Source organism: Echiichthys vipera, assembly GCF_963691815.1.
Source record: "Echiichthys vipera genome assembly, chromosome: 19".
NCBI classification, from domain to species: domain Eukaryota; kingdom Metazoa; phylum Chordata; class Actinopteri; order Perciformes; family Trachinidae; genus Echiichthys; species Echiichthys vipera.
In genome coordinates, this window is record NC_139844.1 from 5,538,227 (window position 1) to 5,553,919 (window position 15,693).

Below are 15,693 nucleotides of genomic sequence, written 5' to 3' on the forward strand. Positions count from 1 at the left end.
CAGGTTTGTAGGATATCATATAAAATATGTTGTTCTATTTAATGGCAGAAAGGGCGAGCAGAATTAGACTGCGATGGTTACATTTCGTGAATAAAGTAATTATTTGAGTGTTAATATGCTCCTGAACAGAACGCAGACCTTCAGATGTTAAAAACAGAGACTGTTGGAATAATTTTTTATCGTTTTCTCCATGACTGGAAAATTGGTTTTACAGTTTTTCCAGGATGCATGTGAACTCAGAAATATGACATGCGGGGCCTTCCAAGGCTCCATTCTGGGGCCTCTTCTGTTTTAACATGTACATGCTTCCCCTGCCTCAGTTTGTGAAAAACGACAAAACAAGGTATCACTATTATGCAGACGATGCACACATTTACATAACCAAATCACCATATATAAAGTATAGGTGAGTGCATTGAATAAATAATCGATCGGATGTGACAAAACTTTCTTCAACTACCAAAGACAAAACTGATGTGTAGTTGTTTTTGGAGCCATAAAGGAAGCACTGAAGTCAGTATTCGGCTTAAATCAGCAATGTTAAAAACCACAAAGCCAGAATACTTGATGAAAACACGGACCTGAATTTCAACAGCCTCATTTAGATGATTACAAAGTTACATTAGAAATATATCAAGGTTTAAAAGACTTGGAAAAACTTGACCAGACAGCTGCGTGTGTGTTACCAGGTCCTGGAGGTGCTCTGGTCCTTGTTGGGGAAGCAGGGTAGGTACTGAGTGACGGTGGGTCGGCTCTCGGTCCAGCGATAATGGAGCGGATTGTCCTCTGGACAGTTTTCTATTAGAAAAGAAGAAGAAAACAGGAGTTATTTCTCGTTTTTTTTAAAGGAGACAAACGAGATGACATACAGCGTGAGATAAGACACAAAAGACAAATAAGACTAAATCAATGAAACTCATGAATAACAAATAAACTGTAAAGTGAATAAATCATACAAGAAAGGAGAGATTAAAAAAATGAATCAAACACTGCAGTTTCCCACCGATTAATGTGACCTGAGTGGAAGAGGTCTGGACCTGCAGGCCGGCCCCCATCAGTCCCTCACTGCTAGACATCCTGACAGACACAGCAGCTTCACCTAGACTCTCATTAGTGATGTAATAATAAACCAGCAGAGCCTGGCACGAATAACTGGAAACACCAAACAAAGTGAGAGTGATCTGCTGAGAGTGCAGACTATAACAGAAGGAAGGAACTCATAAAACATAGAAATATGAGACTCTGCCTTGGAGGGCGATAAAAGTCCAAGATAACAAACTGGGTTGAGTGTAAATGTTTTACCTGGTTGGGTTTCCTCTGCTCTGTATAACAGGCTGCAAACTGGAGAGAAACATGTTAAAGAGGATTTATTTCAACTTTTTTTTTATACCAGAGAGAGTTGGAATGAGATAGACTGTATTTACTGTTCTCCTTTAGTTTACTTTCTTAGTTTCACTCAATTGCTGGATGCCTACAGGAGATTTATTATTATGGTCTCTCTTGAGAATGAGACCCCGTGTTTCAATAAAATTACCTGTACAAATAGAGGTTAAATAAAATAAATTAAAATATATATGGTATTTGATCGTGCAAACGCTCAAGAACTGAGCAAAAATCTGAGTCTAATATTGCTGTTTGACATCAGACTGCACCGAATACTGTTGAGATTCAACATATCTGCGTACAATGCCAACGTTTTATTCTAACAACTGGGTTAAGAAGAAACGGTAAACCGGCATAGAGCAGGGGTCAGCAACCTTGGGCACGCTAAACCAATGACACAATATAGCAAAAAGTGTGCAAGAAATGTTTGGGGAAATTAAGCAGCTCTTTCTCATCCACAAACAAAATGACCTCTTTCACAGCCATCTGTTGGTGCAATGCCTGTTATTTATGGTAGTTTGACTTTTTCCTTCGTGAAGCTTCATGAAGCATTTTCCTTATTTTCTGAAGCCACTAGATGGAGCTCTTGGTTTAAAGGAAAACCAAAATTGGCTCAAGGACTGGTGATTCGTTGTGTTTTCAACCCTTTGTTGAACAGTGAGTGCCATCTAGTGGGCTGAGAAAATAGAGAAAATACTTCACATAGCTTTATGAAGCTTTGTTTGGAAATCACTATTTTTTCCTTTTAACATTCACCAAGACCCGCCCAACTCTGAAAAACACGCTGCAGGAGCTGGCTCTGTAGACGTTAATATGACATTGATTTACAAGAAACTTCATATCAAAAAGTGACCCCTGCTTAAGAGCCTGATTTATATTTTATATTATTTGACACTAGTGTCTCGATATCATACTGTAAGAGGAAGCGGACACAGTAAAAGTAGAAATACTCTGCTATGAGTAAAAGTCCTGCATTCATAATGTTACTTGAGTAAAAGTACAAAGGTATCAAGATTAATATCTACAAGAAGTACTCATTATGCTGACTGGCCCATGTCAGAAACATTGTTGTATTATAATTATTGACAATTAATATAAATATGACTTTAACGTTTCATATGCATCAGTGTTTTTTTATTTCCATGAAACACGTGAACGTAATGTTACGGAACTTTAATGGTTTTTTTTATGTTTCAGATAAATCTTTGTCACCTGATGGAGTGAACGTAGACTGCATGGGTCCAGTTCTGAAACGTTTGATTTAGCTGTAAAAAAACAAACAAAACCCACAGTCATTAAAACAGGATGATTCTGATATTGTTTACAGTTCACTTTAAAGCTTCACTGTTAGCACAGATTAGATTATTAGACGTTACTGGATATTAAATTATGTCCCAACAATAAGAGACAGGCTAAATATATTAACTGTATTAATATTTAACATCTATAAAGAAATTTCTTAGTGTGTATACAGTAATTGTAGTAAGATGAAATCATTGCACTGTATAGATAGTTCATATTTTTAAACAGGTAACAGTGTAATAGGTCTTACTCAACTTATATGACAAGAGCACACTAATAATAGTCAAATAAATGTCTAAAGTGTGAAGCTAATGCCATTAAAATAATTTCATACATGTGAATTTATTGTGATTTTTTGCAGTCTAAAGAACATGCTCAACCAAACATTGTGTTTGTCATTTTATGGGAAAAGTTGTGATTCTAAGAAAATAAACGTACATTTTTCTTTTTTAAAAATGAATTCTTGTTTTATGGCTTTTGTATCTTAAAGTAGTTTATTTAATAGTATTATTCCTATTTTGTCTTTTTATGACTTTTGACACTGTTTTTAATACACGTGTTATTGATTTGTTTCTTCTGCAAAGCACTTTGAGCTGCATTTTATAAAATAGGTGATAATATTATAAGTATTTTTTTCTAAAATAAAAAAATACACATTTTCACTTTTGTTAAATTCATATATTGTATTTAATTATATTCCATTATATATATGGTTAAAAATGATCTTTCACCATTTAATTTCATAATGATAAATACAAACATAAATACATGGAAATAATACTGGTATAATAATAATGCATGATAACATCTGTTGGTATAATAATATATTACAGCATAACATGACATGGTTTATGTGTTTCCATCTTACATAAAACTACAAATACCATTTAAAAAATGCTATTTGTTTTAAAAAAAGATCAATAATTATATAGTAATCAGCTTTTTGGCCTCAAAGAAGTAAAAAAAGATGCAATGAATGTCTTTCCATCCAGGTTTAAAAACAATTGTAAATCACAACTACATTTGTATTTTTGAGGCTTTTCATCCACTTTTGTGTGTGCAGGTGAGTTTTCCGGGTTTTAGAAGTGCAATTAAAAGGTTTTCATTCAATCTGCTCTTTAAATTGTGATTTAACGTCCTTTCAAAGTACTATTCTGGTCCAAACGTATTACTTAAACCAACCCAGTGCTTTGTTCCCTCTTGTTTGAACAGATCTGTCGATGACAAGGTGTCTCACTGTTCACTTTGGGGCCCCCTAGTGGGTTCATTCAGGGGCTCACAACCTGAGCACATTTTCAGCACTACAGAAACACTTTCAAACTAGTTCCATAAAGTCAACTTCTTCTTACCCAGAGAGCCACAGCTCTCTCCACGTCCGCCTGGTTCAACGCTGCGGCCCCGTCGTCCACCACGAAAGAAACCCGGTAGAACAACCCCTCTGCAGAAGAATACGAGAGGAGGGAAGGAGATGGAAAATAATACTTTAGTCTCAATGTGGCAAGGACAACTTCACACTTCACACATATAATGGAGGTTTCTGTGAGACATGGCAGGAGATGATTGGAGCGAACTGAGTCAAAAAGTCCAGTTTTACAGTGAATATGACAAAGATGAGCTGTCATTACGGTTTCTTTTCTTTGTAATGGGATCATTTTAAACTGAGAACATGTTTCTGTCATTCAGCATCTGAACGGTTTCGGCAGGATTTTACCCTTTCAACACATCTGTGTGGCTGAAGACAGTTCATTCTCAAACACTACAGAGCTGCATCTGAAAAACACTTTGATGAAAACTCTCTAAACATTTTATTATTAGTTTTATTATATTTTTTATTAGTAGTAAACTTTAAAAAAAGACAGCTTTTGCATTTGCTGAAAAAGACAGTATTATTTATTAAGCAACCAAATAATAGTTATTATTCTTCATAGTAAAATTAAAAAGAACATGGATGATTCTATTCTGAATTGCATCAAGCAATAATAGATTATCATTATGATTATTATTGTTATTATTATTATTATTATTATTATTATTATTATTATTATTATTATTATTATTATTATTATTATTATTAGGTCTGTGACTTTTAATATTAAATAAAAAAATATTCACTTCATAAGTAAAGCTTAATTCTTTAATTTCTTTCCTGGAAAAGAAAATACAGAAAGTCAGGCATTCTTTAGTTGCAGTGCTTTTATTCTGATCTAAACGGCTAAAATCTAAATGACTAACAACTAAACAATCCCCTTAAGATTATGTAAATATAAACACATAATTGGAGACATTTTCTTTCCATATATGCTGAATTAAAAGCTGCAGAAAAAGTAACTTAACTTAAATATAGTTTGTATGGAGCTCAGGTCTAATAGTGTTTCAATTTAATTATTATTTCATATTTATTGATAAACTGTGCAAAGAAATGAAGTGGGTTTATTGTTAATTTGCTTTCAACAGTTTCATTTCAAATTCTTACTTTCAGAATAAAACTTGACAATTTTCATTCCAAAAATATTTTTGTGTCATGACCTGGGATTTGTCATAATTCAAAAAAAGATAATTTAATTTAATTTAAAAAGATAAATTGGAGATTTTTTTTTTCCTTTTTCATAATAAAAATCTCAGCAAGAGGGAGTGCAACTTTGTGTCCACTCATTATTTCTTCTGTAATGAGGTAGTTTTGGGCTCTTTGCTCTCCTGCTATGCTTCACATTGGCCAATAGATGTCACTCTGGTATCTATAATTGTTAGTAAATGCTACTGAATGGTCAAAAGGCTTCTTCTACTCCATCAGCTCTGGTAGGAGACCCTGCCAGCTGCAGACCTTTACTGTATGTTCTTCCTGAGGATTTTAGGAAGCAGCTGGTCATTGCAGACATTTGTATCTCATAGTAAATCTCTGTCAAATGTGTGTTATTTACTGTCAGAGAGCAGGACATCTCTACCAAGACGCTGGATGGATGGAGACACTCAGAAGAACAGGGATGAAAGATAAGATCAGGAGTAAAAGAGTGAAGTCTTTAAGAGAAATAACTAGAGATTTATGAGAGAAAAGACAGGACAGACAATCCATTATTTTAATTACAAGTACCAGGCTAAATGCTACAATCTGATTGGACAACTAGACTCAATTTTAATGTTCTAAAAAGTGCCAAGAATCACGACGGACCAATCACCCGCCTCCAGTACCTGAGGAATCATGCCCATTCATATCTATCACTACAAAAAAAAGATTACTGATTAAAAACACACCACGCTGCAAAACCACCACCTTCGGAACTAATTTAATCATGTATTCAGTCTTAAAATCTATGTTTTTAATGGAAAGTGGAATAATGGATCACTAATAACCATACCAGCGTCAGTAGTTTTTGCTTTGAAAGCAGCATTAATTAATTAGATGGCCAAAAGATGTGTGGTTTGAAAACCATGTTAGTTCTTTTGTTTTCAGGTTTTCCTTCAGGTTTTAAAGCTGCTGCAGGAGTTTGGTATCCGTACCGTATGCACCGATCCAGTACCACGTTATTTAGCCCTGAAACAAAGGTGTTGGTTGGGGTTGAGGTAGGTACTTTGTGCATAACAGTCAAGTTATTTCACACCAAACTGGGAAAATCATTTGTTTATGGGGCTGGCTTTGTGCAACGGGGGAAAGACACAAACACAAACTGTTTACATAACGTTGGAAGACCACTGTTGTCTCAAATATCTGTCTATATACTTTTGGCCATATAGTTAATATTGCAATCTGCATGCATTTTCTTAAGCAACACCTGTTTTAAATAGACTTTAAGACTTCATACAAGTTACGATGAGGTAACTTTTTACAGTGCATGCTACTGTTATTCCAGATGATTGTTTTTTTATTCTCTACATCTACAGTTTTTTGTTACTGCATGACATACTGTTCCCCGATGACAGTCCACACAGACATGTAAAATGAAAGCGTTGTTTACATTGGCATGGCAACGCGGACTTGGCTGCTGAATCCACTGTTGGGGATCCAGGTGTCGGGCGCACCGTGTACTTTTTGAGGTCGCCACTGCCGGCTGACACACTGACTGCTTTAAATAGAGCTGCTGGAGAGGAGTTCTTTGTGGTTGTGAAATGGTTGGCACTGACAACCATGGGTAGCGTAGGTAGAAGGTGGGCGTCATCTGGATTCACGGCACCATTCATGAATACACCTGAGTTCTGATTCCCACTGTGATTCGACACACTTGGACTTGAGCTCAAACTGTTTTTATCTGATGCATTCACACTGAGATCTGGCTTTTGTTTGCTGCCTGTCATGTTCCCCTGAAGGGTTGCCACACTTGCGTTTTCTATCATAGTTGTAGCATTTTTATCCTTTGTGGTGTTTGTCACTTTAACTGGTGAAGCTGAGTCGTTGAGTGTGATAACAGTAGTAGCATTTGACACAGAGAGGTATTTTAAGTCTGATGTGTTTGCAGTTTGGTTTTCCCTCCCAGAAATGAAACCTGGACCTGGGGCATCAATAGAGGAGACAGTCGGGGATCTGGAGGCTGGCGTGGAAAGGGGAAAATTGAGGCCAGAAGTGTGCAGGGGGTTCAGAATAACTGGAGCACCAGTGGGTTGTGTTGATACTGCAGTCGTGGGGCAGGGAGAGGTAGATTGCATTTCAGTAGGAAACGATTGAGTGTTCAGGACGGCTTCTGCATTCAGACTTTCATTCTGTGGCTGGCCTGTTGGAGCATTTAAAAGTGAATGCGCATTTACCTTGTCATTGGTGCTCACTGCCAAAGAAGCCGTTCCTGCAGCAGGGGCATGTTCATCCGCAATATGTATTTTTGGAACAACATCCGCAGGGTCAAATAAAGGAGAAGGATGTGACAGTTTTCCAGCTGCAGTGAAATTATTTGAGGCCTCAGGCGACAATACTGGGTCATCGACAAACCTGGAAGCATCTGCTAAAAACTTGTCTTCGTCATACTCTTCAGCAGAAACAAGAGCTTCTGAGTGGCTTGATTTAAATTTGTCATCAGGGAGTGTGGAAGCTCTGTAAAGAGGAAGTGATTGGCTGAGTGTGAACTGCTGGATTGACTCTGGAGACACAGAGTATGTGGAGGATATTTGGAAGGATTGTACATGGTTGTCCAGGGGGAACTGGGTTATTGTGGGCTGGTGGAATCCAGCAATTGGCCAACTGGGCAACAATAAGCCAATTTCTGCCTCTGCCATGCTGGCAGACACATCTGGCAACGCCATCAGGCCAGGAAGCAGAGGAGAGGAGAGAGAAGAGGTGAAGAAAGATGAGGGGGGAAGGTAGGAGACGGTTATGTAGGCAGGGATCACAGGATAAGTTGGAGATAGTTGAAGAGAGGGAAAAGGAGGTGTGAGGGTTGCTGCAAGAGAAAGTGGAGGCAAAATGGAGGGTGAAAGGATAGGGGGAGTAAAGACAAATGAAATGAAGTGGGGTGATTGCAGCTGCAGTCCCCTATTGTCAACATGTGCCACAAAAGGTTTGTCACTTGCATCCAAAAGATTGCTTGTATGTGCCTGAGTGTGCATCTGCACTTGTGCTGAGCTATGCGTGTGTTGCAGATCAGTATTTGTGTCCATCTGGATGTAGGTGTGTAACTGGGAAATTGAATGCTGTAGCCTCCAAGGACCTCTGCTTAAGGTCAGGCTGGAAGTAAGTCTGTGTGACTCAGATGAAGAGAGAGGTGCATCAACTTCAGGATTAGAGGGGTGTGAGGAGGAATACGATGCAGTTTCCTCTCTCTGCATCCCTTCTGTCAGCCTAGCAACTTGCATCACTATGGCAGCAGGACTTGCCTCTGAAGATACAGTGAGCGACAGGTTGTCAAGGTGATGGGAAAGAGGACTCCACGTTAAAAGTACAGGATTTGAAGACATAGAAGAAATGGCAGACAAAGAAGCAGAGTGTGAACGGGTTTGATCCATATTTTCTTGTAGCAGAGCAGGGGTGCGTTCAGAGGCCCTAATGACGGCTGCTGGCAGTGGTGTAAAGACTGCGTGACTGCCTGGACGTGACTCATGTGGCAAAGGATATATGCCGCTCAAGTCTCTATGATCAGAATGAACCAAGAACTGACTGACTGACAGACTGGCTGCATGGGAAGAAGGCCACAAAACCACTGAAGAACCCAACTCAGGGTCATGCAGCTCCAACTGTGAAGGCTGCGTTTGAGGAGGTAAATCTTGTGTGAGTACCGCAGAACTAGATGTCAAATTCTCAACAGATATTCCTAAGGGAGAGGGCTCAATTGGACTAAAGGAGGAGTCTAAAAAAATTACATCTGAATGGACAAACTGCATATCAAGGGGCTGATTACTCTCAGAGGAGGGTGATCGACTTGTGAAAGGTTCTGATCTATTGTCAGAGGACTCTTCCGGAAAGAGGCGTAAGTGGTATTCAGGGAGTAGTGCATCATCAACAACTCGCATCTGTGATTCAGCTGGAGCTTTAGAAAAGAGAGGAAGAGACAACGAGATTGCTGTGTCAACAAATTCCCTTTGAAGGTTCGAGGACAGAGAAAGAGATGACAACACAGAAGGCTGAAAGTTCCCGCTGTCTCCATCTGACTCTGGAACGTGAGCAGATTCAACAACAACCTCTGTTTCTGAAAGCCTTTGTTCGGCCTGCTGGGAAGAGGAGGGTAGGAAGAGGGAGGGCTGCTGAGGATCAAGAGAGAGTGGAAGAGGAGGGGTGGTGGACCAGAATGGAGGAAAGGATGATAGACGAGTGAGGGAGCTAGAGGAATAAAAGGGAAGGGAAGGAGATGGGACAAGGGTAGATGAGGAGTAACGTTGGATGTTAAGAGGGAATGCAAAATTGTTAGAAGAGGAAGTTTTGGGAAATACTGGAGAAGAGAAAGTAGTATGGAGACGGAAGTGCATAGACGGACGTAGCTGTGTAGATATGTCTGTCCTTGTATATACATTTTTGGCCACTACAACATCACTTCCAGTAATGTCTGTTTCATGCACAATGTCAAAGGAAGGGGATATCTGGGCCATGTTTTCTTTCTGTAGCACAGAAGAAGAAAAGATCAGCTCGGAGAAATTCTCCTCTGCAATGACAGCAGAAGAACTTAGTTGTACCATGGGTGAAGAAGGGGTTGGCTGTATAAAGAGAAGGGATGGAAGTGAGGGAATCCAGAGAGATGGTGTTGGTTGAAAAGTCTTTGTGTACAATTGTTGAGTGACTGCTTGTGTGTAGGAAATTCCCTTTTGCTTTTGTCCACTGAAATTAGTGTTTTCTGGTACCCTGTGGTGGGTTTGAGCTACTGTCAAAGCCTGAGAATCAGTCGATGTTGGAACCTGAGACCTACTAATGAATGTTTCAGACATCAATCCATCGTGTGAACGGGTAAGGGAAAGTTTGCTGCCTGCTGCCGCTGAGCCAGTCACTAGACTTTCTGAAGCATTGTAAAAATGTTCAGGAAGAAAAGCACCGTGAGGGTCGGATCTGTTGAACGGTTGTCTGTTGGTGGCATCAGAGCCGATAAAGGCTGGGGGGACGGTGGCGGGTTCATCCAAAGTGTAGGCGGCATCAAACTCATACAAGCTGAAAGAAACGCCCTCCTCCGTGAGCTCATTCAAATCATACACAAAAGGCTCAGACCCTGATGAGTACTCATCGCCCAGTGGTTCCCGTGAATTTGTCCAGTTACCCTTGGCTACCGTTTGGTTTTCCCTACCCCTCATATTCAGCAACAACCTTTGTGGTGCAACAGGTTTGTTCTTTCTGTTGCTAAGTGCCAACAACAGCAAAGATGATGATGATGATGATGATGATGATGATGATGATGATGATGATGATGATGATGATGATGCCAGAGGTGATGCCACCACTACTGAGGATGATTCCTTTGTATCCAAAGCCTCATCTCTATGTTGTAATGGAGATGGCGAGACTGACACCCTTGATTCTGGAAGGAGTTTTGAGTCCTGAGTGGTTGTAAAGTTTGGGCGGGATGTAGGTTGTCCTGATGCATGTAAGTGAACAGTTGCATGCATGCCGTTATCCACCCCAGGTGCACGTGTGTACCCAGCTGTTGGTGTTGTGTGTGCAGACCTGGCTATGGATTTGAGTTCAGTCGACTGTGCAGGTTTGGTGACGTGAACCACTGGTCTGGGCGGAGCTCTGGTGGAAGCTGGGCGTCTTCCTCCAGACGGCCTCTTCCTCCCCTGCCAGATCAGAGGGGTGGAAATGAACCCCAGCGAGGTTTTGGAGCTGTGATGTCCTCGGGGCCTAGAGGGGAAGGCAGGGGGTCTAGGGCGAGGGGGTTCAGGTGGACCTGGGGTTGGAGCTAAGAGTCTGGGCTCAGATGCTTTAATTGGGAGACTAGGGGCTTGGGTTGGAGGACTCAAATGACTGGATATAAGGGAGCTATGATGAGAGGCCCTTCCAGGGGGGCTGGGAATAAAAGCAGGCCTTGATTGTCTGATTATGGTGGCTGTAGGAGCTGGAGGTCTGGGTGCATTAGAAATAGCTCCAGCAGCAGTTAATCCAAAAACATGCCGGCGTCTTCTGTTGAGAGCAGCAGAGGCCAGGAGTTCAGGCTGCAGAGGAGCAGCTATAGCTGCAGGAGAGGCTTTGGTTAGAGATCTCACTGTAGACCCCTTCCCTGTCACCAGGGCATGGCACATCAAACAAGACGCCATTATGGTGAAAAAGCAGGTGAATAAATAAAAGTAATAAAAAGTATTTGAACAACTCAAAGCAGTAATTTACACAATGGTGATTAAGAAACACCTGACACATTTACATCAGATGAGCTATCCCAAATTCCCTTTAATCACTTCGGGTGAAAGTATAGAAAGTATAGGGTAAAGAAAATAATACCTTTATTACTATTATACTCCTGATTATCTTTTCAGTTCAGAGCATATTGCACACCACTATATCACTATACTGCACACTTGTGGTCAAACTACAGAAAAGCATAGAGATTAGAGAGAGAGATTTCAAGTAGCTTATAATGATGCCATGAGTATATAACTTTATTCCTTTTTTTTTTAACCGAATGTATTTCCTTTTTAAAAAAGGGTCCAGTATTGAGTTGAACCATGCTGCAATGAAATAAAACAAAGCACATGCACACTTCCAATGTACGTCCACTTGTTCTACATCTTACGTGTAGATTTATTTGCAGGATTAATGATAAATGCCTTTTCAAACACAGGAGTTGAAACCACACAGGACTGACAAGATAAGAGGGGTTTGCTGAACCAGGCATGCAAGAGTGTATTTTACCCCAAGAGGAAGCAGCAGTGACAGACATGTTAGTGGTTGGTTGGTTAGTTACTAACAGCAGTGGAGGAGTCGTTGCTTGTTGGACTGTTTGAGGAGACGAAACTACAGCAGGAAAGGGGAGAAAATACTAAATAAGAAGGAGAAAGATGATAATCGTGCATTTTAATGGTAGTAATATGGGTTTTTAGAAATTATCAGCAGGAAGCAAAAAAGTCTAAAGGTGTTATTTAAACAAAATGATCTAACATGTCAAAATGTCCAGGATTAACATTCGACACATTAAGACAGAGTCTCCCTGCTGCCATGAAACATCTATAGTGATTGTGTCACCAGTCAGTCAGTGTTTAGCTAAAGTCTAACCTACAAATACAAATGATGGTATAATGTTTTCAGATAATTTAATGGTTTAGAAATAAAGTCTAACTTCTTATCTTCTAACCAAATATCGTTTTAACCGTTGCTTAATCTTTGCGTTTACAAGAGTCATCAAAAGGACGCTATCACCAATGCATTAGCCGTGCACTACCCTTGGCCATACTTGGACACTTCGATCTCCTCCCCGTAAACACTAGGAGCTGTTGGTCAACACATCCAGAACCATACTTCAGTCCTTTACAATAAAATGAAAAACTCCAAAATATGCTGTAAAAGCTCCTTAATTTCCATTTTTACTGTATACCATCACCTGAGCATCGCTCAATTGTTCTTTCTGTTTTCTCTCATCAAAGTCACTCTTGTACACTAATTAGACATGTAAATATCCTTAAACAATTATGAAAATTCACTCGTAGATATAGATTTAGATTTAGATTTAGATTTAGATTTAGATAGTGTGTAAATTAATTATACTTTGGTGTCGATTGCACAGGAAAAGCACCGTGAAAAGACCGGGAACTTCATCAGACAGGGACAATAAAAGCGAAAGGTGTGACAAAGCGATTGGTGACACAGTTAATAAAATCAGTCTACATAAAAAAATAAAGAAAGAGTTAAGGCTCCCATACCTTATATAAATATGTTTAAAAATTGTTATTTCTCATTGAGGTGAAAGAAATTATGTCAGAAGTATTAGTGATAGTTGTATGAAATATTCCATGCTTCTGTGTTTTTGGCATTAAAAAAAACACTAAATACATTTGCACCAATGACAAAAAGTGCTGTTTATATAAATATTGTAAACTATTAAATAAGAAAAGAAAAATATTGATAACCTGAATATTGTAATTCAAGTTTCACAAATGTGACGATTTACTGACATTGTATAAATAAATGACTCAATATAAGTATTAATCAATAATAACATATATATTCTGTAACAGCTCCAGTTCCAAGTATTTGTTGGCATATGATTGGTCCACAATCTGGTTATGCACCTGATTGCCTGTATTTGTAACCCAGCCAATGATACATTAGCCTAAAATGATCATGCATAAAAGCTGTAACTGCTTTAATCTTTTTTGGGAATAAGCAATAACTGCTGTTAAGAGTGTTAAATGTCTAACATCATGACTGGGGTTTAATGATCATACCATCAAAGGTCCAGCTGTACCCATAATCTTTTACCCAGTTTGGGAAATAAACTGAATTCAATTTAATTTCCATTTACTACTTGGATTTATTGCTGTTTGGCTTTCTGCTGACTTTTTTTCCAGGGCTGCAGGCCTCTACAGCTACAGCAGATTCCGTCTGAGCCTCTAAGCTTTATCTGGTACCTGTTCATAGACCTGCTAGCATTTAAGACACCCAGATTGAAACATGCACTCACAGCAGCATTAAGCATTCTGCATGTTCAGTAAAGCTGGTCAGTCTCAGCCGGGGCTTCCCTCCAGTATTGCTGCTCTTACCATGCGTTGTCGGGTTAGTAGCTGGGTGGTTAGTGGGAGCAGATGAAGCAGTTGGCATGCTGCTGGTTGTCTGTTGGGCTACAGGGAAAGTAAAAAATCACAGAATATCAGTGAGGTTAATAGACATGTACATGTCTTGTCAAACACCTGCAAGGAAATGGGAATCAAACACTATGAATACCACAAACTACATTGTGGGGACATCAACCTGAAAACACACTGAGGGGGACATCAACCTGAAGACACCTAAATTGTAGGGACATCAACCCATAAACACACCTACAGCGTGGGGACATCAACCTGTAAACACACCCACATTGTGGGAACACCAACCTATGTTGTGGGGACATCAAGCTTAAGACACATCTACATTGTGGGGACATCAACCCATAAATAAACCTAAATTATGGGGACATCAACACATTAACACACCTAAATTGTGGGGACATCAAACTTAGGACACACCTACATTATGGGAACATCAGCCGGAAAACACACCTATGTCATAAAGACATCAACACTTTTTTGGGGGAAAAGTCATATATTTGAAAAAATAAATAATCCAAAGTGATGATTCCCAGAGATGTCCCAAATCCTGAAATATGCATACACAGATATTTTTAGATGGAGACATATGTGTCCTGACCTCACTTTAAAAACACCTTGAGTAAAAAACTGGCAAAACTTACCCCACTCTCCCCATTGTAGGTAAAAACCTAATCTATCTCGACATATCCAGCCATGTGTAATTCAAACATCATTCCAGCCGAGCTGTTGAATCAGGTTTTATCTTACTTACTTACATGAAAAAGAAACCATGATGATAAAATACCAACGTTTGCTTGAAAAGTGATGGTATATCAGTTCACCATGAATTCTTTGTCCAAACTTCTCATCACCACAAAAGTATTTGAAACAAATATAGATAAATGAGCAAAAACAAAGCAAATATAATATATTATAAATTATCAATCACAGAAGAGGACAAAATAAGAACCTTGACTTACTACATTAGCTAGCTACAATATTTAGATGTGATTAGCTACCTTACCAAGTGGTGTGGTGCTGGTGGAAGCAACATTAGTGGCAGGAGATGCAGGAGATGCAGAGCTGGTGGTGATGGTGATGGTAGTGGTAGGCATAACTGATTAGCACAATGAGTCGGCATGTCAGTAACAAAAAAAAACACACAACCACACTGCATTAATGGGACATGCTCCGAGCCTGTTTGGTTACAGGACCAATCTGAAAAGTTTTTCTTGATTCAGATAAAAAAAATGTGGATCAAGGTTTCTGACATTGATGCAAAAAGTGCATTTCCCAAAAGCATCTTAGCGTCAATGTGTCAATTTGGCTCTATTGGACAACCAATGAGAATTACAGTACTTTTGTCTATAACTAAGTATCCACGTTTCAAAAATTACTTCATATTTCCCATCATAAATCTTAGAATTAGTGGAGTTCAGTGTTGTGGTCACATGTTAATTTTGTAATACGAGTAAACAGTATTTTAATTATGTTTTTAAACAAGTAAAAAATTGAACTACAGTATTTCAGGCTTATTTCCCTGCAAGAACCACTGAACTACTGTCACTGCACCTGTTACCCCAGTCATTAGACGGTGACGGTTGGTTGAATGTAGGTTGTGACATTGGGTGAACAAAGTCTAACGCAAGGATGTCTAATGCTCATGTCAATTTGATGTAGAATACTGACATCAGTTGACGTTGATTTTAAGTTGTGATGTCCAGTAACCAACCTTGAGAGCAAAGCTCAGATTTTTGGATGTTTCTAAAGATTATCTTCATATTTTCCTGTTGTGTGATGTTTGTTTAGTGTTTTTTTTACATCATCTGATGTGCTATGAGGGGACGCATCAATTGGATTGGACTGTCTCACATAAAACAAAGACGTTGCTCGAGA

At 39.2% G+C, this 15,693-nt stretch overlaps 1 protein-coding gene across 3 annotated transcripts in view; it reads right to left on the reverse strand.

Moving 5' to 3' along the window:
- adgrg6 (adhesion G protein-coupled receptor G6) overlaps positions 1 to 15,693 on the reverse strand; it is a 100,639-nt gene that overhangs the window by 28,618 nt on the left and 56,328 nt on the right. For all 3 annotated transcript variants that reach the window (XM_083933771.1, XM_083933769.1, XM_083933770.1), the window contains 5 exons: positions 4,035 to 4,123; positions 2,596 to 2,648; positions 1,303 to 1,341; positions 1,004 to 1,152; positions 687 to 798 (listed from right to left, as the gene is read on the reverse strand). In XM_083933771.1, coding sequence (XP_083789897.1) covers positions 687 to 798; positions 1,004 to 1,152; positions 1,303 to 1,341; positions 2,596 to 2,648; positions 4,035 to 4,123 — 442 coding nt within the window. The remainder of the gene's footprint in view (positions 1 to 686; positions 799 to 1,003; positions 1,153 to 1,302; positions 1,342 to 2,595; positions 2,649 to 4,034; positions 4,124 to 15,693) is intronic.